Source organism: Ambystoma mexicanum, chromosome 5p (assembly GCF_040938575.1).
Source record: "Ambystoma mexicanum isolate Mex_15411 chromosome 5p, UKY_AmexF1_1, whole genome shotgun sequence".
NCBI classification, from domain to species: Eukaryota; Metazoa; Chordata; class Amphibia; order Caudata; family Ambystomatidae; genus Ambystoma; species Ambystoma mexicanum.
The window spans coordinates 102,482,732-102,494,944 of NC_090930.1; the positions used below are offsets into that span (position 1 = coordinate 102,482,732).

The 12,213-nt window shown below is 43.5% G+C and overlaps 1 protein-coding gene across 2 annotated transcripts in view; it reads right to left on the reverse strand.

Moving 5' to 3' along the window:
• Positions 1-12,213, reverse strand: part of LOC138480760 (rho GTPase-activating protein 20-like) — a 477,633-nt gene that overhangs the window by 32,899 nt on the left and 432,521 nt on the right. For both annotated transcript variants that reach the window (XM_069612494.1, XM_069612495.1), the window contains exon 9: positions 2,516-2,704. In XM_069612494.1, the coding sequence (XP_069468595.1) occupies positions 2,516-2,704 (189 nt within the window). The remainder of the gene's footprint in view (positions 1-2,515; positions 2,705-12,213) is intronic.

Genomic DNA, 12,213 nt, shown 5'->3' on the forward strand with positions numbered 1-12,213 from the left:
TCTCCTGCATCATATGGTCTCATATCCACATCCTCCCACCCATTGTTAGGGACACTGGTCTGCCACTCAGTAAAACAATGTTAAATATTTTCTATGCATTTTTATTGTGCCAAAAATGTATTGCTTATCCTGTAATTTCCATAAATACACAAAATAAAATTAAAAATTATCCCCACATGTAAAAAAAATAAACAATTTCAATTGTTCAATCTTAAAAGCTTGACTCTTAATACGGCACAACCAATTCCCTTTCATTCACAACAAACTCATCCGCTATAATGGATTAGTGTCCCCCCATTTAAAATCTATTTCGCCATTTGAAGCATCTGAAATGGTGAAATATTAGCCCTAGAGAGAGAGTCCTTGAGATCACTTGACTCAGTGAAGGATCTGTAAGGTCTTCAATGCCAGGGGTTTGTGCCATACGCATGACATCGTCCACATATTGAAAAATTGTAGAAAAGTGGACACCAGCATGGGGCCATCCAAAGTAAGAGCTCCCCGCTGTATGGGTAATTGGTTGATTAACTTACATAAAATAGCTGTGCTAAAACACATCCCCACCTTCCTCCTGATATGACTGCAAAAGATGACATCTGCTCCCAATTTGACCCAAATCTTATTGCAATGGTAATGTCATTACAAAGTGCCTGCACAATTACTCCTAAGCTGGAGGGGAGTCCAGAGCCTGCAACATTTGCCGTCAAGTGTTTCACTTAATACTATGGACGACAGCACAAGGTCCTTAAAGGCAACATAAAGCAAACCTGTTATTTTAGTAACAAACAAATACAAATAGATGATGACGTGTAGATTTAGAAGTTGTACTTGGGTCCCTATCCTTTTCCGAAACCAATGCTGCATGCCAAGGATCCCTTTGTACTGTAACATTATTAACAATCATGTGTGATCTTACTTGCTGAAATGGTTGGCAGGAGCTTAGATCAGCCCTATTTCCTTCTAAAACAAGCATTGGCAATGCTAACAGTTTGGACTTGTGTGTAGGCATGGTGGGAAAGGCACTTGCCAGGCAGAGCTGTATTGATATTAACTGGCCATTGATGGTAGAAGGTGAAACATGGTTCAAGAACCTGGACATCGAATAACAGTGCAGCACAAATGCCTAATACTTATACACGAGCCAACACTGTTGGCTTTGCCGATGCATGTTTTAACGGGACTTCAGTGAAGGACATGCAGAGCGCTTATAACTGGTGTGGCTGAAGGCCGAACTGGTAAGACATATTCATTACACCAGTAGTCGGTTTAAAACTCCAATTCCGATTCATGGAATGTTTTACACATTTCAAAGTGACTTTGCACTGCTGAAAAGTGACTTTGCACTGCCGATAAAAACCCTGATTCATGGAACTGTGCAAAGTGTATTTTTGCAGTTCAAAGTCAGTGCAAAGTCATTTTCGCAGTAACTTTGCACCGACTTTGCACTGCAAAAATACACTTTGCACAGTTCCATGAATCAGGGTTTGTGTTGGCAGTGTAAAGTCACTTTTCAACAATGCAAAATACATTTTGAACCGTGCAACCAATTCCATGAATCGGCCCAGAGTCATTAACTCTCAGAAGACTGCTATGATAAAACACCAGCAGGCACTTTAAGTGCTTAGTTTGATGGGAAGGCTTAAATAAAGCGTGCTGAAAGACTTCACATGAGGAGGTGTTTTTGGTGGCGATGGGCAGGAACTGGTGGGAATGGCCATAGGGTTTTGCATGGTTGTGGGAAGTCAATGGGTGGACAAATAACCAAACAACACATACAAGCTGCCTGACCCTTCTCATATGCCATTCCTGCCTATCTGTACTCTAATGCAATAGGTTTGGTTTATAGGGGTTGCACACTACATCTAATAGCCCAAACTAAAAATGGGACGATGAGAGCCTGCCCCCAGCTTTTTGGTCCGGTCAACACAGTGACACCGACATTGAGTGTTGTATAATTCTACTGGGAAAGCATCCGGTCCATGAGCTTTGCAGAAGGCCTGGAAGACTATAATGTCCACTACCTCTTTCCTGAAGCTAGATCTGTGAATACATGTGCTGTTATTTGGTGCTGCGTCACTGGGAAAATGTGTCACAGGCGCCTACAGCACACCTTATCCTAATCAGTTTCTATTGTAATTTATTTCATACAACAATGTCACTTTTAGGAATGCGTAATTAGAACAGAGCTATATACGTCCCTTTAGGGCTTCTTCAATTCGTTGAAAAGCAAAGGTCGTCTTTCTTTTATTTATGTCTCAAACCAGACAACTGTAATTGTAATTGGTTAATTGTAACGGGCTTAATACCCAGAGGTTTCTAAGCTGCGAACATGGGGATTGAACCTGTGTTCTTCTGCATCGTATTGCTTCTAAGGCGAGCACGTTGCCCCTGAGTTATCCTCCCAAGACAATTTGTAGCATTTAAAGAATAACCAGTGTTCACCCCCGCACTCTGTGGAAGTTCAGCACCCTGACCACACCTGTAAAGGTAAAAGTCAGAGGTGGGCGGTCCTTACCTTTCCTCAGATGCATCGGCGCCTGCGGTCTCGGCTTCAATATGAACTGGCACTGTCGGTCCTTGGGCAGCTGCTCCAGCAGAAAGGGTTCGATCCCTGATCCCGGGAGGACGTTGTTGTTGGTTCCGTGGCGCTGGTCGGCGAAGTCACGCAGGCAGCTCAGTATTATGCTGAATGGGTATTCGTGACCTGGAGGAAGGAGTACATTGACGATGATGTGAAGACAGAGTTTGAACAGACGCAGGTGGCCAATCATGACTGCATACACACCGCTGCTCCTTCCCCTATAGGAGCAGTGGGGTTTTATTCACTTGAATGGCTAAACCCTGCCCCATCTTTTTACATAGTACATTACGCCACACTGGGTGTCTGTCTCAAATATAAACCCACCTCTTACTTAAATAAAAAAGTTATAAAAAATTGATGCAGTACAAATATAAAAAAACAGATTTAATAAAGTGTAATAAAATAATCAGTGCATGTAGGAGTTATCAAATCTCAATGTGGGATAAATATGTGTTCCTTAAATCAATTTAAACGTGTCTCAATACTTAGATTAAAGAAGGACATGGAATTAAACAAGCTGCAAAATCAAGGCTCTATTTACTCATCTTAACTTATTAAATTCCAACAGTTCCTTTGTTTTTACAATTTTAAAAACAGCAATATGGTGAGAGATAACTATTTTCGGAATTTAAATGGAATTACCCTTTAAAGTGGTTTACAAATGCACAAGAAATCCTTTTAAACATGTGCTTGAAAAGTGGACTAGAATTTCTCAGAACAAGAGGGTGTAAATGACTTTTTTAAAAGCCATAAAAACAGAGGAAATCGATGGCTGAAGTTATTGACATTAATCCAATGGATTTGCATTAGAGCAAAGAGAAACGGCTGGGTGGAACCCTTACAGAGACAGAAGAAAAGAAAGGTGAAGGAAAGGCAGGGAGGATAGGAAGAGCAGGGAAGGGGATACGGAGGATGGAGGCTGAATATTGGGGAAGAGGCACAACCTGGAGTGCAGATGAGGAGGAAGGTAAGGGGTAGCCTTCCTTGGAGGTTGCCCATTAGAAACAAATACAAAATAAAGATGCTTTGCATCAAGAGATTAAGATGAATTGATTTAATCATAAACATCAGACAAAGCCACGTCATCATTGTGATCTTTCTTTATTTGGGGAGGGGGGCTTGTTAGAGCGCCTCACACAGAAATACAAGGCTTCAGTGTGCTTGGAAGGAGGAAGGATGAGTTGGAAAGAGGATGAGGTGATATAAAGGAGCAAGAAGAATGAGTAGCAAACATAAAATGCGTGGCAAGTCATGCAGCTGCATTTTGGGAGGATAGCTTGGGGGCAACGTGCTCTCCTTAGGCAGCAAGACGACACCAAGCAACACACTTTCGATCCCCGGGTACGTGCTTCGAAACCTCTGGGTATTAAGCGCCTTATAAATAACCTATCATATCATATCATTTGAGAGGGTATATGGTGCCAGATAATTGCGTACAGAGGGGGGTTCAGGGGCTGTGTGTATTTGCATTAATTTGTATGTTATATTCATTTTAAGAACATAGTGCACTTTCAGCCAGAAATTAAATACAAAGTAGGCAATAAGAGTCAGTCCTAGGCCTATACATAAGAGCATTGTTGTAGTGAATTACATATGACAGGTTGCAAAGTGGTAAGAATAGGAACATAACCCATGGACAGGGACTGAGAACATTCCACACCTTCTAACAATGACAATTTGACAAAAGTAGTTGCATATTAGCCGATAACACAGAGTAATAGGGGGTTGGAGGGGGCGGGGCGCTCCTTCCTTTGCTAATAGGGTGACGCGTGAGACTTGTTTTGAAGAGCTCCTCTTAAGAGATGCCTTTCATGGCCACGAGAGTGGGGCAAATACTCAAACAGAGTAAAAGTGGGATGAGGCAAAGGAGGGGCCAGAGACTGATAGGGTGTGAACCTTGAATGCTGTAGAGTTTGGGGGTGCGGAGTACCATGACAAGCAAGTAGTGAGGTAGTGGCGTCAAGACCATGGATAGATGTATAGACATTTTATATACAGGTCATGGCATTCCAACCTGTCATAACCTGTACAACAGGTCATATATAGGTGATATCATTATTCTTAGGGCAAGGGGAGCTAATTAGTGCTAATCTAATCAATCAAACGTTTACTTCGGAAGACTCCATTAACAACAAGATCGGATAAACATTAACATTCACAAGTAAACTATAACTCAGTTAAACCCAATTTAAAAGCATCGACCCCGCCCGCAATAAATATAATTAAAACAAACAGTCAAATCGACTCCAATACAGTCAAATACAAAAGGCTTCTAATGACCCGTGTCGTGCAAAATATGCAATCCCAACTTCACGGCTTTGCTTATAAATTCCACGAAGTTATATACAAATTGGAGTTCTATATAAAAAACATAGCTTCCGTGAGAGCCCTAATATGATGGCCGGGGAAGTATGGTTTTAGCCATTCTTTTCGTCATAATATTCCAGGCAAATCAAAAGGTAATGGGCCTGATCCTAATCCACCCCCATGTTACAGTGGCATTTACATGACACCTTCACCCAACTCAACTTTTTAAACAGTCAGAGTAAATTCAGGTGGGCCAAAATGAGCAACCTCCCACCTGCTGGTGAATTTAGCTGCACTCTAGGGCCCGGATCCGACTTAAAGTTCTTCAGATCTGTGTACCGGGCCAAAGAGGGTACACATTCTGATTTCACTACATCAGACTCCAAGGCCCTTTTCTTAGTCCAAGTATGCATGCTTGCCTTGGCTTGCATCAAGGTACCATTCACCGGGTTGTTCCCAGATGCTGACAAGAACTCCTGCCAAAGGCTGTGCCCAGACCTGTGCCAATCAAATGTGGCCATGCCCTCTGAAGCCTTCATCTCTAAAAACCCTGTAGCCACATTGGGGTTATCTGCAAAACCTAATTTAAGTTTTAACCATAGGATTAAAAACTGGACTGTGCTAATAGTTCCACTCTCTGAAGTCTAAGCTCAATCCTTAGTGCACAGCTTGGGCAGCCGGGCGGGAGCCACAGTAAGTATCTTATAAACCAGTTCTGTAAAATGTCTAGAGGTTTACAATCCTGGTATCCCACACGACACTTCCATAGAGCATTACTGACTCTACTTTCAGTTTATATACATCCAAATACGTATCCAATCTGTGTACCCCGTACTGATGGTTAAATCCCAATAACCCTATTAACCTATGGGCCACCCTTTCAGCTTTGTATTTCATGTGAGCCACTCACCAACCAGTCCTAGAGAACATTAGGCTCAGATACAGATAGGAATCAACGTCCTCTAATGGTACTCCTTTTATACTCCAGCTGCAAGGGTTAGGGTGCTTGGCATTGAAATAAGGGGGTATGCCACCTGAACCCGAGTACCACACTGTCACTTTGGTAGTGCTATTACACATTTTAATCAATCTCAACAGTCCTGATGGCACCCCCTTGACTTCCAGTTTATGCAATAATGTGGACCTATTGATTGAATGAAAGGCATTCTCAAGATCAAGGAAAGCAGCCTACACATTGCCCCCCTGACCTTAAATATTTATTAATAATAGAGCTCAAGGTAAAACACTGATCAATAGTCGAGAAGCCATGTCTAAAACCCGCCTGGGAAGATTGTAGGATGTTATTTTCAGCAGCTCATTCCTCCAATCCGAGATCAAATGCATTTCAAATGTTCCTTTGCTAGGGTACATCCAATCTGTAACAGTGGGGATTCTCCTGGGCTAATCGTTTTAAATATTGGTATAATTATTATGCTTCTACAGAGCACAGGAACCCCTGCATCCTATCCTCTAATTGTGAAAAGCTTGCCCGAATTTGGGGACCACCAATTAGAGAAACCCATCAAAATATCTGCTGTCAACCCATCCGTTGCCGCACTTTACCATGTTTCATTTGTCCAATGGCTTCAGAGATCTCTGACTGTGTGAAGGTTATTTTACTGCAAGGGCCACTGTCCATACACTGAGTCTCTTCTCAGAGCTCATCAAAGAAAATTCACTGCAAGCGTGACACCCAGGTAATCTTAGTGATAATACCTCCCTGGGGTTTCCCCCTTTTTGCTACCAATTTCCAAAACAATGTGTGATCACTGTTAAAGACCGCTAAAGCTAGCAGGTTCCGCTGTTTCTCAATATATTAATTCTTTGTATTTTCTTTTCTGGTGAAGAATTTGGTCTACCCGAAAAAAAAAAAAAACATTCTCCCCATGGCGTTGTTCAGGATTCTCTTCTACTCCCTACAGTCACAATCAAACCACATGTCTGAGGGGTATGTTCCTCAGGTTCTCCTTATGTCCTTCACATAATTTGTCTCAAAGACGCTCCACCAGACAAGAGAATGTTGCTACCAGTTCCCCCGGTTGGCATCGTTTGTTGAGTATAGCTGTAATATCTTCCAAGGTTAAACAATGTCCCTCCTGCGGACTACTCAGGTGTCCAATATACAGGCCGGTCTCTATACCCCCTGTTGGTATCTGAGAGCTAAATAAGTCCACAAAAATCACTAAAGCTAGATGATCACTCTCTGATCGTTCTTCCACCCTGAATTCTCTGACTTGTTTAAAAAAAAAAAAACTAAAATGTGGCTGTCGACACACATTTAATCTATGATAGAGGAGTAAGTTTCCCTTCTTTTTTTATAATAAAATCTTTATCAATACATAACATATATATTGGCATACTAAAGAGTAAAAATGTGCCAGAGTGGGGTATAATATGCGTTTAAGGCCCACACAATAAGATGAAGGCTGCATAAAAGGTAGTTGTGCTCCAGACGCAAGTTGCCATGCCGAAAACACGCTGTCTATAACAATTTTGGCTTTTTTGTATGAATTGGATAGACATTTGCCAAGCACTGCCATAATGGTACTACCATGCAATAAGATGGCAACAGGTGGAACAGGTATCATTACCTGGACATACGACACTAGTGCCTGGATAATCCTAATTAATGCATACACAGAAGCCAAATCCACTGGCTTTGTCAGTGCTTGTTTTAACAGTACTTCAGTGCAAAGAGCAGATATAAATCAAGTTGCTGACAGCATTTATATTACACCAGTGGTCATTTGCAGGTTTAATTAAGCCTTTAACTCTCAGCAGATTGCCTCGAAATATCACTGGCCATCCAGACGAGCTAGACCCAGGGAAGTGTTAGTGTATGAAACACGTATCGACCACTTGGACGACTATTTATTTCGTCATCACCTAGTAACAGTATCATTATTCAACTCAAATCATACAAGCAGTGTATGCAAATAGAAGAACACAATACAAGAATGACTGTCAGTGTGCCTACATTAATTATGTGTCCTTGGCTCAGCTTTATGTCTGGCTTCGGAGTGTTGCATCATGTGTTGCCTTTAAAGAGGAAATAGCCTCCGTCTATAAGGCTAGAGTGCTTGGGCCTCATGTCATTTCCTATTGCTTTCAGGAGGAAGGATGGCCCAGTGGACAGACCTGTGAAAAACTGCTGGGTGGATGTGGGGGAGAAATGCGTTTTACTACTGTGGAAGCAGTGATATTGGCGTGTTCCTCTGTGTAGTGCTTCGAAGGATGAGCTACTATTCACATGTGTACACGGCGCCTGTCATTTGAAATCCCCTTCTGCAATGGAGACATGCTACAAAATGATGGAATGGGCAAGTGTAATATAGATACAGAAAAAAAAAGGTTCTGTGCTAACTGTCGCTACTTATGTCTTCACAATCCTCTTAGAAGAGTTTGAACCAAATAATAGCTCTCCCAATTGTTTACAAAAATACAAAATCACTTTATTCTACAATACAAAACCACAATGTTACACAGCATAATACAAACCATACTTCACAAAATTGCGATTATTAAAGGTCCATGAGACAACTTCAAACCTTAATTCATATCAAAAACTCAATTCATAAAACAAATGATACACCAATTATTTGCTTTCTCCCATTAATTTAAAAGTCAATATGACATGGGTCTACACACAGGAAGGTCCATTACCCGCAGTGGGTTTAGCCATTGTGAAAATAGTGGCCAGGTGCATTCCCTGTGGTTATGACCAGTACTCCAGAGAAGATTCAGAAGGGGGATTATTTTACTCCCTATTTATAAAAGTTGTGAGTAAAATGTATGTTTAGGTAGTAAGAATTAAGTCCCATTGCCAACGAGAATATTTTATAAGCAAGTCAAAATGGTTGACTATAAAACAGAAATGCTTTTGTAATAAATATTTCTTTGCACCTAGTTATTCATGTCACTGGCGTAACACAAAATGTGGGGGGACCCCTGGCAAGCCCTGCGGAGGGCCCCCTCACCACCACTGGGCCCCCCTACTGGGCATAGGCATCATGGGACCCCCTTACTGCAGGGGCCCCCGTTACACCAGTGGTTCATGCGCATGAAAAGATACATGTTTACCTCTTCAGCTCAGGCAGTAATGACAGCACTTTCTGTGTGTGCCACTACATGTACTATGGGACCAGACATATCACTGAGTTGGGAGAACACGGCGGGGGGTGGTGGGGGTGGTGTGAGAGCCACCTTAGCTGCCTGTTTCCTTCTTTTGTTCTTGTTGAGATCATTTTCAATCCCTATTCTTTCTTCTTTGGGAGTATGTACCGATCTGTAGGGCTTACAAGAAGCTGGTACAGCCCTTACCTGTAGGGCTGGTTATGACTAATTGATAGTGCTTTATCCATCACTTTTTGGTGCTCGATTGGTGCAAACCCCCATTAACACTGCATCAACACATTCGGGGGCATTACCTGTTTGGGACCAATTCTAAAGGGCCAATGTACATGTGTGTAAACTTGTGCCCTGGGGCAGAACCGGTCACTTTGGTTAGTACTGACTTTGTCCCCAAGAAGTAAATATCAATATTCTTCAGCTCTGACGCATTTCTTATTTTTAAAGGGCTAATTACTCAGAACATGCACATGTCCAGAAAGCCCGGTTCCTATTCTTGGGACGTGCAGGGACATGGGATCCAGAATAGGTTTTTAATTGGTTACTTAATGTGCAAATCATTGGAAGAACGAGGAAAGATTAATGGCAGATGGCAAACTCGGCCCAATATTTCTCTTGGCAAACCCTGCCCCGATAAATTTCCCACCGCGTCTTGCAATATAATTTCTTGGCCAATTTCATATTTACTTGGAGGCACGCTCTCAGCGGGCATGCTGCAAAGACACGACCACAATGGGAGTTTGCCAGTCTGTTTAGCCCACTTTGATTTTGCAACAAGGCTTTCCCAGATGGGGGTTAGGGGCCTAGGCATGCAGTGTGGTGTCTCTTTCCAGCCCTGTCACTCCATGATGCTCAGTTTCCTGACAGGTACCCAGCGGTTTAAGTGGCCTTCAAACTTGAGGCGGGGCTTTTAGGGGGCGTGACCTGGATGAGGGTCGGTGCCGCAATTAAGAGGCAACAAGTACCGTACCTGAATGCTAGTTGTTAGGCCTCGCCCCCGGCTCGATTTTGCAAAAGGGACGGGCTATTGCCTAACAGGCAGCAGTCAGTTAAGGTAATTGTTGCCTCATCTTTTGATTGAGGCACTGACCCCGTGCCAGGCACTCTTTTCGCTAGAGATGCCGGGATCATACCCCTCGCACCTGGGAGGTAAGGGGGATGATCCCTGCATCTCTAATAAAAGGGGTGTCTGGCAGGGGATCGGCACAGTGACACAAAGAAAGGCCGAGGCTTGTTTTTTCCTACAGCCTGATGTTTTCGCGTGTAAGCGAGCGCTTCATGCCTTGTATCTCTAGTGAAAGTGGTGTCGGGAAGGGGGTCGGGTGGCGAACCTATGATATGATATGATTGGTTGTTTATAACATGCTTAATACACAGAGGTTTCTTAGTGCGAACCTCCGCGTCGTTTTGCTTGCAAGGCGAGCACGTTGCCCCTGAGCTATCCTCCCGAGACCAATGATAAGGTAAGGCATTTTTTTCTAAAGCCTTGGCTTCTACGAGCCTGATGGGCTGGGGTTACAAGGTGACTTTAGGGAGCCCCAGCAGGGCCCCTCTCGGATGCACATTTTAGAGCCTACCGGCCCACTTAAAGCCCTGCAAGTACCTTCACTGTCTAGTAAATTGAATCTCCCGAATGTGTTTGATGGATCCCCCAAAAATCCCAGGCTGAGGCAAGACTTTTTATTTTGTAAGACATCCTTGCGGATCAAGGCCAGGCACCCCACCTGGTAGTTCTATATTTATGATTAAATAAATATACCCATTAGTCCAAGTGAGGCTTATTCACACTGGTATCAGAACGGCCCAGTCTCTGGAACAATAAACAGTGATATACAAAGAAGAACTACCTTTTGTTAAGTTTATAATGCAGACCGGGAGATAGTCTTTCTTCTATGCTTATAACGGTTATCCAGATTTGTGATTGGGCCCTGCTGAATTCTGCTAATACCAGAGTAAGTAGGCTTGGCAGCATTGTGTGCGGGTGGTATTTTGTTTCTATTGAGGGCCTGACCCGTGAATATCCACGCTGACTATTGAGAAGATTTGCCCAACGCTATTCTCTAGAATTCATGGAGGAATGGGGTGTTTGGTAACAGAGTAGCTGATGTCAGGGGCATCTTTTAAGTATGCATTGCACCCCTGCGTTGCACCTTGGGACGTCTATGTTATGTCACTCTATTGAAAACTAGTGGAGAGTACAGCCAACAATGGTGATCTTTTTTTTCATTCTCCTTATTAAGCATCACAGCAAATAAGCAACAGCCTTCAGGAAGCAGTCAGTACATCACTTGCAAATAAAACAACATAAGAGAACAATCATTGAACAATAACAGAAGTTCTCATGATACAGGAGGAAAGCAGACCTGACAAACCCAAAGTCAGTGGCGTAACACGGGGTCCCCACACCATCATCGACACAGCCACTCCCAGCAGCAACATCACTGCTCTCAGACAATCAGATCAGCCGCCCCCATGGTGGCACCGTAATATCCGTGGACCCAGGGCCGGTATTTGTGTCAGGCAGCTCAGCTGGCTGCCTGACGTTACTCAGCCTGTAGGGCAGTGGTCTTTAAACTTTTTTGGCCGGGCCTCCCTGAGCAAAATCTGGGCAGGTCGGGACCCCCCAGAAATGCCAAATGGACAGTATGTATTGTGCGCCGTCACCTGCTCCCATCACAGTCGCTAGGCTCCCTCATCCCATTCCTACCCAGTCCCTGGTCTCTCCCCACCCCATCACACACCCTGGGCTCTCCCCACTCTGCTCCCCCCACTATCCCATGGTTCCCGCCCATTGTGCTCCCACCATAGTCCCTAGGTTCCCCCCCATCCCGTTCCCAACACAGTCTGAGGGCCAATGGCGGCTGGTGATTTTTTTAAGTGGAGGGGCATAACTATTTCCCCCAAAAAAGCCATAGCAACCGAGCATAGTGAGGGAGCCCGAACCAATACACGGGTGTTCGGAGGGGTTTCCCCCTGTGATGTTTTTTAAATAATGGGTTAAAATGTTGCATTGTAGAGCATACTTTTAACAAAAAAATGGGTAAATAGCAAAACAGTTTGCAATTGGTGCTGGGGGGCCCAGGTGGCAGGCATGACATTTTTTACTGGACATCTATGGTAGATGTCCAGTAAAAAGATACCATCTCTGTCCCCTGGGCCCCACTGGGCCTAACACAATCAACATGATTTCGAACGCT